Source organism: Sorex fumeus, unplaced genomic scaffold, assembly GCF_029834395.1.
Source record: "Sorex fumeus unplaced genomic scaffold, SorFum_2.1 ptg000047l, whole genome shotgun sequence".
In the NCBI taxonomy this organism is placed as follows: domain Eukaryota; kingdom Metazoa; phylum Chordata; class Mammalia; order Eulipotyphla; family Soricidae; genus Sorex; species Sorex fumeus.
Window position 1 is genome coordinate 2,411,230 of NW_026606104.1, and position 20,383 is coordinate 2,431,612.

Consider the following 20,383-nt stretch of genomic DNA (forward strand, 5'->3'; position numbering starts at 1 on the left):
CCGGTGATGCACAGGAGTTACTCCTGGCTCATGTGCTGAGGAATTACTCTTGGTGGTGCTCGGGGGACCATATGGGATGCTGGGAATCGAACCTGGGTCGGCCATGTGCAAGGCGAACGCCCTACCCACTGTGCTATCGTTCCAGCCTCACAGGGATCACTTCTGACAATCCTCAGGGAACCATTAGGGTGCTAGAGATTGAACCCAGGTTGGCCATGTGCGAGGCAAACATCCTACCTCTCGCTCTGGCCCGTAGATTATGGGATGTGATGTTCTAGTAGATATATACACTGTGGGCTAGAGAGAGCTAAACAGGCTGTCACAAAGGTTTTGTGTGGAGGAGGGAAGAGTTTTGTGGCTCCCAGTGCCACGTGGTCCCCCAAGCATCACATGAAACAACCCCCAAGCACAGAACCAGGGGAAGCCTGAGCACTGCTGCGTGTGGTCCTTCCAAAATGGAGCAATAATGCAATGGGTAGGGTGCTTGCCCTGTATTCAGCTAACCCATGTTCAATCCTGGCACTCCATAAGGTCCCCCAAGCCCCACCAGGTGTGGTGCCTGAGTGCAGAGCTAGGAATAAGCCCTAAGCGGGGCAGGGGGGATGAGACAGATGTGTATGTACATACCCCACAGTAGTTAATAGTTTATCAGACGTACCTGCACTGGTTCTTCATCCCATCATCTATTGGTCCTCCCTGCCTCCATCTCATAATGGTACTATCTCCAGTGAGAGAGTACAGCAGGGAAAGTACTTATTTTCACGTGCCCCACCAGGGTTCAATCCCTGGCACAACATAGTCCCACCCAAGCACTCTTCAATTTCTGAGCCCAGAATGAACCCTGAATACTGCTGGATATGGTCCCACCCTTGAAAAAGACCAAACTTGGTTTGTAGGTAAGTTTTTTTGCTGGGGGGGGGTCACACCCAGCGATGCTCAGGGGTTACTCCTGGTTCTGCACTCAGGAACTACTCCTGGCAGTGCTCAGGGGACCATATGGGATGCTGGGAATCGAACCTGGGTTGGCTGTGCTGTCACTCCAGCCCCTGTAGGTAAGTTTTATCTTTATATGTTGGGACTCCAGAAGAGATGGGGGAGATGCAGCTGTTCCTTCATTTTTCATATCCTAAGTTAGATAAATAAGGTTAGGAAGGAGACTTGACCTCCAGTGCCTACCTTCTACTTCCAATTGGAGGGAAGCCTTTATTGCCTGGGCTGGACAAAGCAGAGGAAGGAAACCGGAGCAAGTCAAGAACAGTGTTAGCATGACGCCTGCAGGGGGCAGCAGCAGGGCAGGGAACTGGACTGAGATGGCTCGGAATTCCTTGGTCTGGGACTCCCCACAGCTCCCCAGCATCACCCCTCCCATTCCTTCCAACTTTATTTTTAGCTGCCAGTGGGAGGGGGCAGGATGGGAGGGAAAGTAAGAAAACAGAGAAGGAGAGGGACAGACCCAGAGGACTTCTCACTCGGACACAGCACCCCGGGCATGGCGCGCCCCCTCAGCCCTCACCTGTGCTTGCTGCTGCTGTTTCTGACAGGTGAGAGGGCTTCGCTTCTTGTTTCTGGTTCGAGTGAAAGAAGTTTGCGTTGTTGGCATGAGAACCTTTAGGGTGAAAAGTAATTGGGTGGGGATGTAGCTCAGTGGTAAAGAGTGACCTTGCCATATACGAGGTCCTGAGTTTGATACCAGGCATCAGAAAAAAAATTTGTTGGGTGCCAGAGAGATAGTACAGTGGGTAGAGTGCAAGTCTTGCACACAGCCAACCCAGGTTCAATCCTGCCACTACATATGGCCCCCCAAACTTGCCAGGAGTGGTCCCTAAGAACATTCAGAAGTGAGCCCTGAGCACAGCTGGGTGCGGCCAAAAAACAAAATTTTGGGGTTAGGGAATTCAGGTGAGTGTTTAACACAATTGTATGGTGTGTGTGTGTGTGTGTGTATGTGTGTGTGTATTGTGTGTGTGTTCATGTGTGCATGTACACTCAAGGTGGGTTGTGTTTGCTTTTTTTTTTTTTTTTTTGGTGGTTGTTATTTTGGGGGCTAGCTATGGCACTGGGGTGGAGGGAAATGCCCCTGGTGATGCTCTCCCCGGGGACTTTGTGGTACAGGGAATCAAACTCAGACCTCCAGGCCCCTTGCATGGTCAGTCCAGCCCGCGTTTGTGCTCTTATACCTGTATTACCACTTCAGTACTAACTGCGGCAACATCTTTGTTAATTTTATTTTATTTGCTTTATGGGTCACACCTGGCAATGCACAGGGGTTATTCCTGGCTCTGCACTCAGGAATTAACCCTGGCGGTGCACAGGGGACCATAATGGGATGCTGGGAATTGAACCCAGGTTGGCTGCGTACAAAGCAAACGCCCTACCTGCTGTGCTCTTGCTTCAGTCCGTGCAGCAACGACTTGTGTAAGATTTGTCTCTGGTCGCTAATGTCTTTGTCCTGTCCTGAGTGCTGGAGGAGTAGAGGGACTAACAGTAAACATGGCGTGACCTTCCACGTGGCTAGTCTGATCTCTAGTATCCTTCTCTATACCCTTGGTGGTCTCTGGGGCCAGAGGCATAGCTGAGCGTGTGATCAGAGCTCTGGGTTTATCTGACCAATGTGCTCCAGTCCATGTTCATAAGCCCTGCCAGTTTTCTGGCTACAAAAAGGCTCCCATACAGACACCTTTCTGAAAATGAGACGTTTGACACAGAGCTGAGGCCGTTGGCAGTGGTAGGGTGGAGTGCCTCAGAGGGGTGTGCTTTTAATGAAGGAGCGAGTGAAGGGTAAGCATCATGGAAAGACCAGAGACCAGGAATCTTTCCCTGCCTGTGCCCTATAATCTCCGTTTCCTAAAATACCAGCCCTGATTTGAAAAGGGTCAGGGCTGAATAACTGGGACATGGTCGGGGGGTGGACTAGAGGGTAAAAGAAGTTGAGCCGGCAGTCTAGGGGCAGTTGGAGAGGTGAATGAGTTAGAAAGGAAGTGGGTTGTGGGAAGTTGGGGTGAGGGGCATGTGGTAAGGATGGAGCAAACTCTGCGTAGGCAGGCCAGGGGGGTCCCACCCAGCTAATTACCATTGAGGTTTGGGGCTGGATTTGACCAGCGCCCCAAACACTGGTGAATGCATAAAGCACTAGGAGTAAGAAAGACGGACAGAGCAAGATGGGCAGTCCTGTAGCCTTTGCTTATTTTTCTCTGGCCCAGGGTTCTAGGGGAGAATTTGGTTGGAATTTTGGCATTTGGAAGAATTGTGCTGCAGCATGGTCCCCTCCTTCCTTTGACCTTCCTCTTGGAGAGGAGGCTGTGTAGGAGGAAGGATTTGGAAGAGAGAAACTTGACCCTTCCAGATGTATCTGTAAATGACATTGCAGGGGCGAGAATGGAAATACAGCTGTGCCCCAGCGTGGCTGAGGGCCCAGGCCAGACTGGATGCTGACACAGCAAGGAGATGATCCTTCTTGCAGCGCTGAGTCCATGGCACTGGCTGAGGCCAGGAGAGCTGATGTGGAAGAAGCAGGGTGCTAGCTGAGAGCTGAATCTCCTCCGGGGCTTCTCTGCTTGGCTCTCTGAGTGTCCTCTGCACTCTCAGACAGCCTCTAACGAACCTTCTGACCCGGCTCCCAGGTCTCTGCTCCTCCTTTAACCTGGACGTGCATCACCCACGCCTGTTTCCTGGGCCACCTGAGGCCGAGTTTGGATTCAGTGTCTTACAGCATGTTGGGGGTGGACAACGATGGTAAGGAGAGATTGAAAGTCATGGAACTGGATGGAGGGCCAAGCTACTAAGTGCGTGCCTTTCTGCCTCATGTGAGTGGGTGGGGGGCACACTTCCACCCCTGGCACTTTCTCTCTGGCCAGTGCCAAGGGTCCTGTTCACACTGTGCCTCCTCCCAGGATGCTGGTGGGTGCTCCCTGGGATGGGCCTTCAGGCAACCGGAGGGGAGACGTCTACCGATGCCTGATCGGAGGTGCCCACAATGCCCCATGTGTCAAGGGTCACTTAGGTAAGATGTCTTTCTCCACCATGCCTCAGTTCTGCTGCCATGCCATGCATGCACTCATGCTTTACCTTCTCTTAAATGCCTCGTCTCCAACTTGATCCTGATTCTTTCTCCTCCTCTTCCTCAAACCCCTCAATGCAAGTGCCCTCAACCTCCTTCTGACCAGGTGACTATCCACTGGGAAACTCATCTCGTCCTGCTCTGAATATGCACCTGGGGATGTCTCTACTAGAGACAGATGATGACGGTGGATTCATGGTGAGCTATGGAAGGCGGGACAGGAAGTAGTGGTGGCGTGTCCTCTGAAATCTGTAGTAGAGAGAAGACTAGGATGGTAATTGGGACTGGAGAGACAGTACAGCATTTAGGGCATTTGCCTTACATGTGGCCGACCCAGGTTCCATCCCCAGCACCACTTAGGGTCCCCTGAGTCCTTCCAGGAGTCATCCCTGAGTATAGAGTGAAGAGTAAACCCCGAGACAAACAAGAATAATATGGTCAGGTGGGGATGGGGGGTCAGGGGAAAGCCAGGAGGGGGGTCTCAGGGTCTCCTCCAGCTCAGCCTGTTCTGGAAGTGACTCTCTCTGCACCTTCCAGGCCTGTGCTCCTCTCTGGTCTCGTGCCTGCGGCTCCTCTGTCTTCAGTTCTGGGATTTGTTCCCGAGTAGATGCTTCATTCCGGCTCCAGGGAAGCCTCGCACCCACCGCACAACGTGAGCTGGAGCAGGGGCCTGGGAGAGGACTCAGACCCCAGCAGAGGGACTAGGGTGGGGAGGCAGGAGGCCACAGCAGGACCCTTGCGAGGGGCCTGCATGACTGTCCACACTGTTGCTGACCATGCCTGTGAAGCCCCTCAGTTGCAGCTGCCTGGTGTTAAGAGCAGACTGCTCTTACCAGGGACAGAGACAAAGCCGAGGCTTAAGGCTCTTGCCTGCCACGTGGCTGACCTACTTGATTCCCAACACCACTGAGAATGACCCTGAACACAAAGCCGGGAGTAGCCCCCAAGCACAGCTGCTGTGGCACAACTCCCTCCTCCAATCAACCCTCCTCCCTGCAAAAAAAAGAGGAAGACTCTTCTAGGGTGTCAAGACTCTATGATCTAGGGAGCATACAACTGATTTGGGTTCATTTCCTGGCATCATAGGGGCCCCCTGTGCCCCTTAGGAGTGATCTCTGAGTGCAGATTCAGGAGTAAACCACAGCTGGGTGTGGCCTCCAAACAAAACAAAAAGACAAAAAAAAATAGAAGATTCAATAATCTAATCTAAGCAGCTTCACAAACCCAGCTCCTTCCATGTCTTGAGCCTTGGCCATAGCATTCATTCTCCTCCTCATTCTACCACATGACCTTTGTTTGTCTACCTCCATCTTCTTCAGTTTTGTTGTTCTGGTTTTGGTGTTGGGTTTGGGTTCACACCCAGTGATGATCCAGGATTTCTCCTGGATCTGCACTCAAGAATTACTCCTGACAATGCTTGGGGGACCATATGGGATGCCAGAGATTGGATTCAGGTTAGCCACATTTCTTTTTTCATTCATCAGATTGTTTATTTTTAAAAAATTTTTATTAGTGAAACACCATGAGGTACAGTTGTAGACTTATAAATTTTTGTGCTTGGGTTTCAGTTATACAATGATCGAGTACCCATCCCTCCACCAGTGCCCATTCTCCACCACCAATGATCCCATTATCCCTCCCACCCCCCCCATCCCACCCCATTCCACCCTGCCTCTGTGGAAGGGGATTCCCTTTTGTTCTCTCTCTCCTTTTGGGTGCTGTGGTTTGCAAAAGAGACATTGGGTGGCATCGGTCTATAGTCTACTTCTAGCATGCATCTCCCATCTTGGGAGGATCCTTCCAACACCCTTTATTTGGTGCTCCCTTCTCTATCTGAGCTGCCTTTTCCCCTAGCATGTGCGGCTGGCCTCCATGGAGTAAACTTCCTGGTACTTATCTCAGCTATTCTTGGGTGTTAGTCTCCTATTTTGTTATTTTATGTTCCCCAGATGAATGTAATCTTTCTATGTCTGTCCCTCTCTTTCTGACTCATTTCACTTAGCATGATACTTTTCATGTAGTACCACTTGTATGTAAATTTCATGATTTCATCTTTTCTAACAGCTACGTAGTACTCCATTGTGTAGATGTACCAAAGTTTCTTTAACCAGTCATCTGTTCTCAGGCACTCAGGTTTTTTCCAGATTTTGAGGTTAGCCACATTTTTGTTTTTAATTTTATTGGATCAACGTGAAATAGTTACAAGCTTTCATGTTTGAGTTACAATCACACAATGATCAAACACCCTTCCCTCCACCAGTGTACATTCCCCACCACCAATATCCCCAGTATAGCCCCCCCCTTCCCCACCCTCCCCCTGCCTCCGTGGCAGACAATATTTCCCATACTCTCTCTCTACTTTTGGGCATTATGGTTTGCAAAGCAGACACTGAGAGGTCATCATGTTTGGTCCATTATCTACTTTCAACACAAATCTCCCATTCCGACCGATTCCTCCAGCCATCATTTTCTTAGTGATCCCTTCTCTATTCCAGCTGCCTTCTCCCCTCTGTTCATGAGGCAGGCTTCTAGCTAAGAAGCAGTCCTCCTGGCCCTTGTATCTACTGTCCTTGGGTGTCAGTCTCATGTTATGTTCTTTTATACTCCACAATTGAGTGCAGTCCTTCTACATCTGCCCCTCTCTTTCTGACTCATTTCACTTAACATGATACTCTTCATGTCTATCCACTTATAAGCAAATTTCATGACTTCATCTCTCCTAACAGCCTTATAGTATTCCATTAGGTCAGCCACATTCAATGCAAATGCCCTCCCTGCTGTCCTCTCGCTCTGTCCCCACTCTCCTGTTTAAATAGCTTTATAGGCCAGGATAGTTCAGTGGGTTCATATGTGCATACTTCGCATGCCAGAAGCCTGGATTAGATCTTCCCATGGCACCAAGAGGCCCCCAAGCAGTATCAGGAGCACCCCAAACCAGCCAGGAGCAGCCACCGATGTGGCCCCCCCCCCCCATTTTTTGAAGTATTTTTATCCAGAGGTCTCTATTCTCCTCTCTTTAAACATGCTCTGTCTTCAGTGCTTCTCAGTTGCTGCCTCCTTTGGCCCCACCTTCACAACAGATTCTCTTTCATTCTCCCACAGCATAAAGATGTCTGTGTTTCTACTTAGCACTGATTTTTTTTCTTCTTCTTTACTTTATATGGTTTGGTTTTTAGCTTTTTTGGCCACACCCAGAGGTGCTCAGGGATCACTCCTGGCAGACCCACAGATGCAAAGAATCAAACCCAGGTCATCTGCGTGCGAGGCAGCTGTCTTGCCCCTGTCCTGTCTTTCTCCTACCTGTTTTGTTTTGTTTTGGGGGCTGTGCCTAACAGTGCTTAGGGGCTACTCCCCGGGCTAAGGCCGGCTCCCAGTAAGAAAAACAAACACACTAGCACTTGGAACTCTCCCTGCCTCTTCTTTGCTCTTCCGAAGGTAAATCAGACATATAACTATCCCCGGGCTGGAGTGATAGCACAGCGGGTAGGGCATTTGTCTTGTACGCACCCAACATGGCTAACCCGAGTTCGATTCCTCCACCCCTCTCAGAGAGCCTGGCAAGCTACTGAGTATCTCGCGGGCACAGCAAAGCCTGGCAAGCTACTCGTGACCTATTCTGTATGCCAAACACAGTAACAACAAAGTCTCACAATGGAGACATTACTGGGCCCGCTCAAGAAAATCGGTGAGCAATGGGAGGACAGTGACAGTGACAGTGACAGTAACAGTGACCTATTCCTCTGATTTCTTTCCACACTTACCCAGAGACTGGCACACTTACTTTGATAGAAAGAAATACCTAACCCGTGTTTGTATCCAGCATATTCTCCCAGAAACCCTTCTGCCCTGGTCCCTTTGCCACCTTCCCCATCACTACGCCCCTCCCTCCAGGCTGCCCCACATACATGGATGTAGTGATTGTCCTGGATGGCTCCAACAGCATCTACCCCTGGTCTGAGGTCCAGACCTTCCTTCGAAGACTGGTAGGGAGACTGTTCATTGACCCGGAGCAAATACAGGTAAGAGGAGGCACTCCTGGGGCCAGGGAGAATTGGAGTGTCACGACGGAGGCCTTGTTCAATGTCCAGCTCCACATGGCTCCTGGACCCCCACCAGAAGCACCATCCCCAGCCAGCACAGAATCAGGAGTAGCAAACCCTGAGCATTGCCAGGTGTTTCTCCCTCCCCATCCCTAAACCAAATGAAAGAACTTGAGGTGGAGCCAGAAGTCCAGAGGGCAATTTGGGCTAGACCTAGTGCACCCCACCTGGGTTAAGTTCTTGGCACCACATGGACCCTAAGCATCACCAGCAGCAGTCTGAGAGGCTCCTGGGACCTTAGGGACAGCTTGGATACCCCAACACTGCAGGGCCTGAGCAGCACCACATCCTCAGGTCCTTGCATTGAACCAACAGCCGATTGACTGAGAGTTAGTGGTAGGCCTGGGCTTCCCCGAGGGCCCCTGGGAATCATTCACAAAACACCGACATGTGCAGAGCCCCTAAAATACTGAGAAAAAAAAAAAAGAAGAGTGTGGAGGGCAGAACGGAAGAGGCAGGAGAGAGGAGACAAAAATAGCATCAATGCAGATGGTGCCCCTTGTTGGCTCCCCCTGCATGCCTCACCTCTGTGATTCATGCCCCGTTCACAGGTGGGGCTGGTCCAGTACGGGGAGAGACCTGTGCACGAGTGGTCTCTGGGGAATTTCCGGACTAAGGCCGAGGTGGTCAGGGCAGCCAGGAACCTGAGTCGGCGCGAGGGACGAGAAACCAAGACAGCACAGGCAGTACTGGAGGCCTGGTGAGGACACGGGGTGGGGGCGGGGCAGGGAGGGTCGGGCAACACGGGAGTCCTGCATGCTTATTGCCACCTGCATGTTGTTAGCCCTCATAGGATGGTACCAAGTGTCCACTTTTGTGGCTTCCTGTGCTTCTGCCTTGTTTATCGTTACAGAGAGAAACACTCTCCTGTCTCTCTTGCTCTGTTCCCCCCCCACTTCTCTCTCTCTCTCTCTCTCTCTCCCTCTCTCTCTTTGATTTTGTACTACACCCAACAGTGCTCAGGGCTTATTCCTGGCTCTGTACTCAGGGATCACTCCTAGCAGGCTCGAGGGACCATATGCAGTGCCGGGAAATCGAACCCTGGTCAGCCGCATGCAAGACAAGAGCCTTCCGCACTGCATTATCTCTCTGGCTTCTCTGGCTCCCTCTGTTTCTGTTTCCCTCTCTCTTTCTCACTGTCTCTGTCTCTCTCTGCTTCCCCTTTGGTCTCAGTCTGCACTTCACTTCCCACACATGAACCGGGCCATTGTCCTTCCTTCCATATTTCTTTGATATTTGTTCTCTCAGAGGCAACCCCTGCTGGCTGGGTTTTGCACGTGTTGTCACTGAGACGATGCCGTCCATGTGTCCCATTCTGACATCTGGGCTTTCACTGTGCCAATCTCCAAGCTGGACAGAGCAGAAGAGGGGCTGGGAGGGGGCATGTCATGGGGGCACCATGCATGCTGAGCGCTGGCGCTCTTGTCTCCGAGCTCTGAGCACCACCAACCCTTCTCCTCTCAGCACAGAAGGGTTCAGTGAGTCCCGTGGGGGGCGGCCAGAGGCTGCCAGGCTGCTGGTGGTCGTCACTGATGGAGAATCACATGACGGAGAGGAGCTGCCCGCGGCACTGCAGGCCTGTGAAGCAGGCAGGGTGACGCGCTATGGGATTGCGGTGAGCACCTGAGTGGGATCTGGCAGCGGCTGGGTTGAAGAGCAGGAGGGACACCAGCTCCGTGCCTTGCTTGGTGCGGGCTGGCTGTGCCCCACTGCGCTGACAGCACCCTCCACCCTGCACCCAGGTCCTGGGTCACTACCTCCGGCGGCAGCGAGACCCCAGCTCTTTCCTCCGTGAGATCCGAGCGATTGCCAGTGACCCTGATGAGAAATTCTTTTTCAATGTCACGGATGAAGCGGCTCTAACAGACATTGTGGATGCCCTGGGAGACCGGATTTTTGGCCTGGAAGGTGAGGATGGACTCTGGAGACAGCACTGGGGGAAGGGCAGGGCCAGACAGTGATGGCTGTCCCTGACATTTCCACCACTTCTCCCGTGCCCCAGGATCCCGTGAAAAGAATGAAAGCTCCTTCGGGCTGGAGATGTCTCAGATTGGTTTCTCCACTCATCGACTCAAGGTTGGAACAGACATGGCCCCTGGCACCTCTGACTCCTCCCAGCCCCCATTCAGTCAGTTCCCAGGGCCATTCTCCAAGACCGTCTCTGACCAACATCCACGCTAACCTCCCAGGCCAGCCCTTGTGACCCCTCCCGGGGCATCTCCCCTGCCTCCTCACTGCCCACTCAGCAATTCCTTTTGCCTCTCCCCATAGGATGGAATTCTCTTTGGCATGGTGGGGGCCTACGACTGGGGGGGCTCGGTGCTGTGGCTCGAAGGAGAGCACCACCTGTCCCCCCCACAGGCGGCACTAGAAGAGGAATTTCCTGCTGCTCTGCAGAACCACGCGGCCTATTTGGGTGAGCCGTGGGGCAGGGAGGGCGGGGCGAAGGGCTGGTGGGGCAGGTGACTCTCCTGATGACCCCCCCACCATGACTCTTCTTTGTGACCCGGTTCCTGATAACGTCAGGTTACTCCGTGTCCTCCATGCTCCTGCGGGGGGGACGCCGCCTCTTCCTGGCTGGGGCTCCTCGTTTTGAACACCGAGGAAAGGTCATCGCCTTCCAGCTAAAGAGAGACGGGGCCATGCGTGTGGCCCAGAGCCTTGAGGGGGAGCAGGTAGGGCACCCAGCAAGGCAAGATCCAGGTTAGAGGGGCCACTGGGGGTGCGGAGAGACTGAGGGGGCCAAAGTGACCAGAAAGTTCTGTGCTGGATCCTGGTTCAGGGCCTATCATGGGGGAACACTGCACATGTCTGTCCACACCACCTTCCAGCTGTTCACAACACTTTCGGTCTGCACACAGACCATTCTTTCGTCCATACCTCTTTCCATCCATCCACATATCTATCCATACCTCCATCTATCCATACCACCTTCCATCCATCCATCCATCCCACCTTCCATCCATTCATCCCACCTTCCATCCATTTATCCCATCTTTCAATCATCCACACCACTTTCTATCCATCCATGCTGCCTTTCATATGTCCTTACCTCCTTCTATCCATTCACACCACCGTCCATCTATCCACACACCTGTCCATACCATCTTCCACCCACCCATACCAACTTCTATCTGTCCACACACCTTCTGCCTGTCTACCACACACATCAGTCCATACTACCTTCCATCTGTCCCTACTGCCTTCCCTTCCTCTGGGTGACCGCTCCTCATGACTTCCCAGATTGGCTCCTACTTTGGCAGTGAGCTCTGCCCCCTGGACATGGAGGGGGACGGAACTACCGACGTCCTGCTGGTGGCTGCCCCCATGTTCCTGGGGCCCCAGAGCAAGGAGACAGGCCGAGTCTATGTGTATCTGGTGGGCCAGGTGAGACTTGCTGGGACCCCGAGAACTTGTTTGTGAAGGGCAGTGCACTGCATGTGTTGACGTGGTGAGGGTGGCTCCCAACATGGCCCCTGGCCTCTCCTTCCTGCCCACAGCAGCCCCTGCTGACGCTCCAGGCCGTACTGCAGCCAGAACCCCCTCAAGACGCCCGCTTTGGCTTCGCTATGGCTGCCCTCCCGGACCTCAACCAGGACGGCTTTATAGATGTGGCTGTGGGGGCGCCCCTGGAGGACGGGCACCGTGGGGCTCTCTATCTTTATCATGGGGTCCAGCGCGGAGTAGGGGCACGGCCCGCCCAGGTCAGCAGGAAAGCCGGGCTGGCGGGAACAGGGAGGGAATGGCCACTGCACCTTGCTCCTCAGTGGTTTCCCTGAGTTTGAGACCTGGACTAAACAAATACATGTTTTGGGTTTTTATTTTTTCTTTTCGGGTTACACCTGGCGATGCACAGGGGTTACTCCTGGCTCATGCACTCAGGAATTACTCCTGGCGGTGCTTGGGGGAACCATATGGGATGCTGGGAACTGAACCCAGGTTGGCCGCATGCAAGGCAAGTGCCCTATCCACTGTACTATCAGCCCCATGTTTTTGTTTTTTAACTTTATTTTTGACTGGTAGCCTGAAAGTTGAGGTGGTGAGGGGGGAATCCTGAAGACGGGCAGATGTCTCTCGCTCTCTCTCCTGTGCCTGGCAGAAACATCCCCTGGAGGGATCCTTGAGCATGGAACCAGGAGTAAGCCTTGAGCAGCACTGAGCGTGACCAAAAAAGAATCAAAAAGGAAGAAGGAAGAAAGAGCCAGAAGCTAGAAAGGTGGGTTCTGCACCTTCCTCACTCTTCCCGCTCCTCTCCACAGCGGATCGCAGCCATCTCCATGCCATGGGCCCTCAGCTACTTCGGTCGCAGTGTGGATGGTCGACTGGACCTGGATGGAGATGATCTGGTCGATGTGGCCGTGGGAGCACACGGGGCAGCTGTCCTGCTCAGGTGAGGGTCTAAATCCAGAGAGCTGCGAGCAGCGTGCAGAGCAGGGAAATGCCAGGGCACTGGGCCCGCATTCTAGGACAGTGCTCCAGGCCACTGATTCCTGTGCAGGCCTGGCCTCACTAGCTTACAATTGGCTCCTGTGGATTAAGTACCATAAGCTGCTGCTGCTGCTGCTGCTGCTGCTGCTGCTGCTGCTGCTGCTGCTGCTGCTGCTGCTGCTGCTGCTGCTGGGCTGCTCCTCCTCCTCCTCCTCCTTTTCCTCCTCCTCCTCCTCCTCCTCCTCTTCCTCCTCCTTCTCCCCTCCCCTCTTCTTTACTCTTTCTTCTTTCTTCTTTTTTTATTTTTGGGCCACATAAGTGATACCCAAGGCTTCTCCTGGCTCTGCACTCAGGAATTACACCTGGCAGTGTTTGAAGGACCATATGGGATACTGGGGACCAAACCCGGGCCATCCCAGGTTCATGCAAGGCAAGCAGGCAACCTCCCACTGTACTATCTCTCCAGACCCTATTCTTATACTTCTGGGGAGAGTGAGCAGAAGCACATAGCCCCTGACCCACTCCTTCAGCCTCAGAGAGGCACACACCGGGACTGACCTTAAACCACTTTCTGACCTTCTGCTGGACTTTCCTTCCCTCTGCCCAGTTCCCGGCCCATTGTCCGCCTGGCTCCTTCGTTGCGTGTGAGTCCATCAGACATCAGCGTGGTCCAGCGGGACTGCAGGCGGCGGGGTCAGGACGCAGCCTGCCTTTCCGCAGAGCTTTGCTTCCAGGCAACATCCAGCACCCCAGGCCGCTGGGACCGGCGATTCTGTGAGTGTCCAAAGCACATTAGCCCCTGGCCTGCCTGTCTGATACCCCCCTCCATGCTCTCTCTCTCTCTCTCTCTCTCTCTCTCTGTCTCACCCCCTCCCCGCTGCCTGCCCAGATGTGCAATTCACAGCATCACTGGATGAATGGACAGTTGGGGTGCGCGCGGCCTTCGACGGCTCTGGCCAGAGGCTGTCCCCACGGAGACTCCGGCTCATTGTGGGAAATGTCACTTGTGAGCAGCTGCACTTCCATGTGCTGGTGAGGAGGATGCAGGAAAGCCTGGCACCCTGGGAAGAAGGGATAGCTCAGTCGAGGAGTGTCCTCTGGGCTGGCAAGAAAATCAAAGGCAGGAAGAAAGTCTCCTGCAGGCTTGAACCCAAGCCCTGCCAGTTACCATATATGTAATCCATGATACATGTATGATGTTATGATTCATATAGAGCCTATCTATGTATATAGCCTATTGTGCATATGATACACAACCTCTATATGTAATGATGTATAACCTATATACGTATATAAGGTAGTATGTATATGTCACTGTCACTGTCACTGTCCTCCCATTGTTCATCCATTTGCTCGTATGGACCCAGTAACATTGTGAGACTTGTTACTGTGTTTGGCATATCGAATACGTCACGGGTAGTTTGCCAGGCTTTGCTGTGCGGGCGAAATACTCTCGGTAGCTTGCCGGGCTCTCTGAGAGGGGCGGAGGAATAGAACTCAGGTCGGCCATGTTGGCCGCATGCAAGGCAGATGCCCTTCCTGCTGTGCTATCTCTCCAGGGCTGTCTGTATATGTATGCTATATGTGTGTGTGTGTATGATATAGAGCCTATACATATACATGATGGGGTAGAGCGATAGCACAGCGGGTAGGGCATTTGCCTTGAACGCGGTCAACCTGGCCGACCCGAGTTTGATTCCTCCGCCTTCAATTCCTCTGCCCCTCTTGGAGAGCCCAGCAAGCTACTGAGAGTATCTCGCCTGCACAGCAAAGCCTGGTAAGCTACCCATGATGTATTTGATATGCCCAACACAGTAACAAGTCTCACAATGTCTCACAATCGATGAACAACGGGAGGACAGTGACAGTGACATATACATGATGTAGATGTCATATGACATATACATGTCGATGACATATACATGATGTAGAATTCCTAACTCTATGCTGCACCATCTGCAAACTTTAGTTTTCTTGCCCACAAGGGGAAATGATAAGATGACCACATCATAGGGACTGTGATGGGATTCGGTGGGGCTGACAGAGCCTTAGAACAGTTCATGGCACACAGGAATCACCTGGTGGTGTGATCACTGTCATGGCAATGTTCTGGGTAGGGAGGAGACTGGGGGTCCTGGGTGCTCCCACACCTGGCTCCCAGTGACCTTTGACCCCGCTTCTCTCAGGACACATCTGACTACCTCCGGCCAGTGGCCTTGACTGTCAACTTTGCTCTAGACAACACCACCAAGCCGGGACCAGTGCTGGACCAGGGCTCGGTCACATCTGTGCGAAAGCTGGTCAGCAGAACCACATCCTGATGCCTTCTCCAGGAGAGAGGGAGGGTGGCGTTGCAGGGGCTCAGTGGGAAGTGCCAGCATGCGTGCTGAGGGTCCATCTGGGCAGGGAGGGAGGAAGGAGGGGCGTGGCAGGGTCTGATGGGCCCCAAACAGCTGCTACTGCCTCTCCTGTTCCATTCCATCACTCTTGATCTCCTCTTGGCCCTCAGCCTATTCTCTGTCTCCCAGATCCCTTTCTCCAAGGACTGTGGCCCTGACAATGAGTGTGTCACTGACCTGGTGCTGCATGCTGTTATGGACATCAGAGGCTCCAGGTGGGATGGACAAGGACTGGTCAGAGCAGAGGGACCTGTGACCAGAGGGGACTTGAAGGAAGCTGTGGGGTGGGGAGCTCTCTCTATAACCAGAAGTGATACACGGGCACTCCCCAACTCCTGAGACACCGCCCCCCACCATATGCCACTCCTAGGAATGCCCCCTATGTGGTCCGCGCTGGGCGGCAGAAGGTGCTGGTGACAGCAACTCTGGAGAACAGGCAGGAAAATGCCTATAACACCAGCCTGAGTCTCAGCTTCTCCAGGAACCTCCACCTGGCCAGTCTCAGCCCTCAGGTGCGAGGGGCATTTTATGGGAGGAGTTTCGGTCCCACATATGCACATCCTTCTCTTTCACACGTCTTCCTTTCTACCTCCAGGGCTTTGCTGGATCCTGGGATGGGAGCGGGATGAGGGGAGGTGGACATGGCATAACACCTGGGGGTGGTGGCAGTATGGAGGGACTGCCTGGACCCAGCCTCCCCCCACTCCTCCTCTCAGAGGGATGCTGGTGGCACCATGAAGGTGGAATGTACAGCCCCAGCCTCACACACCCGGCTCTGCAGCGTGGGGCACCCCGTCTTCCAGACCGGAGCCAAGGTGTGTGGGCTCAGGATGAGGGCATAGCCAGGGAGCTCGGGGGAGGTATCTTGGAGTGACCTCAGGACGTGGCTCTGTCCCTGACCCCACACCAGGTGACCCTCTTGCTGGAGTTTGAGTTCAGCTGTTCCTCCATCCTGCGCCAGGTCCTGGTGAGGCTGAGTGTCACCAGGTGGGGACAGAGGGACCCTGCCCCAGCCCTCTCCTGCCCGGTCTGGTTTGGGGGTGGAGGCAGTGGGCCACAGGGTGAAGAGGAAGCTCTGCTTGAGAGAGGGGTGCCAAGATGGGAGAGCTGTGAGTCTCCCCCAAACCCACAGCAACAGCCTGGAGAGGAATGAGAGCCTGTGGGACAACACAGCACAGACCATGGCCCATGTCCAGTATGAGCCGCACCTCCTGTTCTCCAGGTCAGCCCTGCAGGGACCCCCTCATCCGCACTTGAGCTCTGCTTCTTCCCTCTCTTCCTTGTGTTCTCATATACACACACTCCTCAAATCTTGAAGTCTTCTCCTTGCGCTCCTTCTCCTCATCCTCTTTTGAGCTCACCCAGAAGTGCTCAGGACTTACTTCTGCTCAGCACTCAATAATCTCTTCTGCTGATGCTGGGGGGTGGGGAGCGAGGGACCATATGGGATGCCAGAAATCAAACCCAGGCCAGCCCCTTGCAAGGCAAATACCCTGCCCACTGGTCTAGTTCTCCAGCCCCTCCTTCTTTTTTCTCATTTTTCTTTTATAACACCATGATTTCCCAAGTTGTTTATAAAACAATTGTTTCAGACATTCAGTGTTCTAACACCAATCCAACCACCTGTGTGACCTTCCCTCCAGTGCCTTTATTTTACTTTCACCTTCAGTCCCACATGGGTATACCCTTCTCTTTCACACATCCTCCAGAGCTTTGCTGGATCCTGGGATGGGAGTGGGATGAGGGGAGGGTTGGACATGGCATAACACTTGTTCACACCCTCCTCTTTTCTCTTCACCCACCTGCTGGCCCGTCCTCCCCTGACCCCTGTACTCACCGGGGCCGGTGTCTGCACTGTGCCTGGCCACACAGTGAGTCCACGCTGCACCGCTATGAAGTTCAGCCCTATGGGAGCCTTCCAGTGGATCCTGGCCCTGAATTCAAGACCACACTCAGGGTGAGAAGGAGGGAGAGATGGGCATAACAGGGACGGGAGCACTGACAGGCCACAGGAGGACCTCTGGGGCCTCAGAGAGGATGCCCTCCCTCACTAGTTCTGTCTCCAACCCTCAGGTTCAGAACCTGGGCTGTTACGCAGTTCATGGCCTCATCATCTCTGCGCTTCTTCCCGCTGTGGCCCACGGGGGCAGTTACTTCCTCTCCCTATCTCAAGTCATCGCTCACAATGTGAGTCCTGGTGGATTGAGGCATGGGGCCCAGCCGATGGAATCAAGTGCATTTCTCAAAGTTCTGCCCTTCCTGTCCTCTCTGCTGGGCCACTGCCCTCAGGCACATCCCCTGGAGACCATCTTAGACACTTGTGGCCCCTTTGAACTAAGGGAAGGGGCTTCCCAGGAAAGAACCCTCAGAGCACAGGTGGAATGTTCCAGCTCAGCTCAGGGCAGCTGGCCTCTGGCCACTAAGAGAGCTTCTCAAATTGGATCTCCCTCTAGCTGTTGCTTGTCTGAGTTCAGTCTCATAGCTGAATAGAATCCTTTCTATTAAAAAAAATCTCTAGAACTCAGGGGCTAGAACTATTGTACAGCAAGTAGGGCGCATGGACAATCAGGGTTCAATCCCTGGCATCCCATATATAGTTCCCTGAGCACCACCAAGAGTAATTCCTGAGTGCAGAGTCAGGAATAACCCCTGAGCATTGCTCCTCAAATTGGATCTCCCTCCAGGCCAGCTGCACAGTGCACAACCTGACCAGCCCCACAGAGCCCCCCATTCATCCAGAGGAGCTTCAGCATACAAGCAGGCTGGTAGGAGCCACAGGGTGGGAATGGGTAGGAGAGGGACCAGGCTGGTGGCCTGCGGGGCGGGATTCTCCACTCCAGGGGCCTGATATCTCTTCCTCCGTGGCAGAATGAGAGCAACACTCGGTGTCAGGTGGTGCGCTGCCAGCTGGGGCACTTGGCAAAGGGGACCGACATCGCTGTGGGACTGCTGAGGCTGGTTCACAATGAGTTTTTCCGGAGGGTAAAAATTTTACGCTTCCCCATTTGCCCTCATCTGGAGCCTGTAGCATAGAATTCGGAATTAGATAGACCTCTGGGACCGGAGAGGTGCCTTTGATTCCCTAGGCTCTGCCTGTCATCCCCAGCCCCACAGGGCCCCCGAGTTCCACTGGGAGCAATCCCCAAACACAGAGGCCAGAGTACTTCAGGGTGTAAGAGCAGAGCTGTACCTTACTCACTGGAGGACCTCAAGCATCTCATATGGCTCATCTCTATTAACTGTTATTTCCCCTCATCTCTAATTGGGGAAGAGTGAAGCTGCAAAGATCCTTAGCACGCCAAGTACATGCTTTGCATGCAGGAGGCCCAGGTTTGATCCCTCACATCACATGGTCCTCTGAGCACTGCTGGGAGTAATCCACAAACACATCCTGTGAGGAGCCCTCAAGTACCATCAGAACAACAACAAAAATTTTTTAATATTTTTAAATAAAAATGAAAATAGGGGCTGAAGAGGTAGTACAGTGGGTAAGGCACTTGCCTTGCAAGTGGCCAACCTGGGTTCTATCCTCAGCATCCCGTATGGTCCCCTGAGCACTGCCAGGAGTGATTCCTGAACGTAGAGCCAGAGTAAGCCCTGATCGCACTGAATGTGGCCCAAAAACAAATAAATAAGCAAACCCAGAGTGTAGAGGGAAGTGCAATATTGATCCCTACAACTGGATGACTATGATGATGACCTTTAACTGCTCTTGAATCCTCACTATCATCCATGTCAAGTTCCATTTCCTCCCACCCACATGTTCCTCAGGCCAAATTCAAATCTCTGATGGTGGTCAGCACCTTTGAGCTGGGAGTCGAAGAAGGCAGTGTTCTACAAATGGCCGAAACCGCCCGTTGGAGTGAGGTGGGACTGGAGGCTGATTGCGAGTGCAGGAAAGAGTGAGGTGGAGAGGAGACAAGGCATCTCTGGGGTTTCTCAGAGCAGAAGCATCCTTGGTAGGCAGCAGCTGGTGATTCAGACATGACAGAGCAGGGCCCACATGGAGGCAGGTGTGACAGCCTGGGAGAAGGAGGAAGAGAAGAGGGAGGGGAACAGGAAGGAGGAAGAGGAAGAGGAGGAGGAGGAGGAGGAAGAGAAAAAAGAATAAGAGGAAATGAGAAAAGAAAGGACAAATCGTTGTGTCGGGGTTCTATTACAGCCTCCATGGCCACCTCAGTTGTATTGCTTTTATTCTTCCTTTTTAAGGCTGTATTTGCCCAAATGTGGGCTAATGGGTTAAAATTAAACCAACTCTGCTGGGCTGGAGGATAGGATAGGGGTAAAATGCTTGCCTTGTGTGCAGTCAACCCTAGGTCAATCCCTGACACCCCATAAGGCCCCTGGAGCATGGAGTTGGAGTAGTCTCAGAGGAGGCATGTGTCACAAAAGAACCAAAAAGAAGAAACCAAATGAACCCACTCTAATTCTCCCAGAGTCTCCTGGAGGTGATCCAGACCCATCCTGTCTTCATCTCACTGTGGATCCTCCTTGGCAGTGCACTGGCTGGGCTGCTGCTGCTGACCCTTCTCGTCTTCTGCCTTTGGAGGGTAAGAACTGCTTTCCCCGGAGTGTGGGCCAGGGTGCCCATGGGCTAGGGGACTCCACGATGAGCGCTGAAGGACAAGGGCCTGTGCTGGGCAGCTAAGCAGTGGGGATCATGCCTGGGCCGCCTCCACTGCACGCCACAAATAAGGGCTAGACGGATCTAAGCCAAATAAAATAAATTTGAGTCTCACTTTGGAAGCAGAACAAACGTGAAGACTTCAGAGGCATCGGAGGGCTCTTGGCGGTGACCCCAGACTGGGCACTTGTCAATGGCGCTTATCTCTTCTTCTGCAGCTTGGCTTCTTTGCCCGTAAGAAAATCCCTGAAGAAGGAGAAGAGAAAGTAGAGCAATGAATGTAGAAAAAAGCCCAAGCGTGTCCTCTGGCAGCGTCTCCAAAAGATGGGCTCAGCAGTCTGGGGGCACAGAGGGGAGGCAGAGGAGCCCAGACTGTCTCCCCAGATCTCAGCCTGACTTGTGTTTGAGCGGTGGGGTAGCTGCGGGTTTGGGGGAGGTCCGACTACCCAGGCCTGCACCTGCACCAGGAGCCCTGCTCCCCATGGCTGCCCACCTCGGGGTCCTGGTGCTTCAGCCAGCACAGGGACTTGCTCTGGGACCCCATTCTCCTATTCCTGGGAGTCAGAAACTCTTTGCTTTGGTCCTCAACTCCATCAGATTCCTTCTGTCCTCCTTCTTGGTTTGAAAAGGCCGTGGGTCATCGCCCTCTGTTCCCGCCTCTGCCTCTCACCTCTCCATCTGAAGCCAGGAGGCAGCTGGCCTGAGGGAAGTAAAGTCAACATGTGCGGCCTTCCTGTGGAGTCGGGTGATTCAGAGCAGATGGGGGCGCGTCAAC

General features: G+C 53.3%; 1 protein-coding gene across 1 annotated transcript; it reads left to right on the forward strand.

Moving 5' to 3' along the window:
• Positions 1–1,489: 1,489 nt before the first annotated feature.
• Positions 1,490–20,017, forward strand: ITGA10 (integrin subunit alpha 10). Its single transcript, XM_056123266.1, has 30 exons — positions 1,490–1,541; positions 3,621–3,732; positions 3,891–4,000; positions 4,164–4,255; positions 4,595–4,709; positions 7,949–8,076; positions 8,709–8,857; positions 9,622–9,772; positions 9,900–10,065; positions 10,160–10,233; positions 10,429–10,573; positions 10,684–10,832; positions 11,401–11,544; positions 11,658–11,861; positions 12,417–12,547; positions 13,193–13,359; positions 13,475–13,617; positions 14,772–14,885; positions 15,114–15,199; positions 15,355–15,496; positions 15,701–15,799; positions 15,895–15,971; positions 16,117–16,206; positions 16,857–16,941; positions 17,058–17,171; positions 17,669–17,749; positions 17,853–17,966; positions 18,756–18,851; positions 19,421–19,534; positions 19,827–20,017. The coding sequence occupies exons 1-30, from the start codon at positions 1,490–1,492 to the stop codon at positions 19,884–19,886; spliced, it is 3,504 nt and encodes a 1,167-aa protein (XP_055979241.1). The 3' UTR covers positions 19,887–20,017.
• The last annotated feature ends 366 nt before the right edge of the window (positions 20,018–20,383 follow it).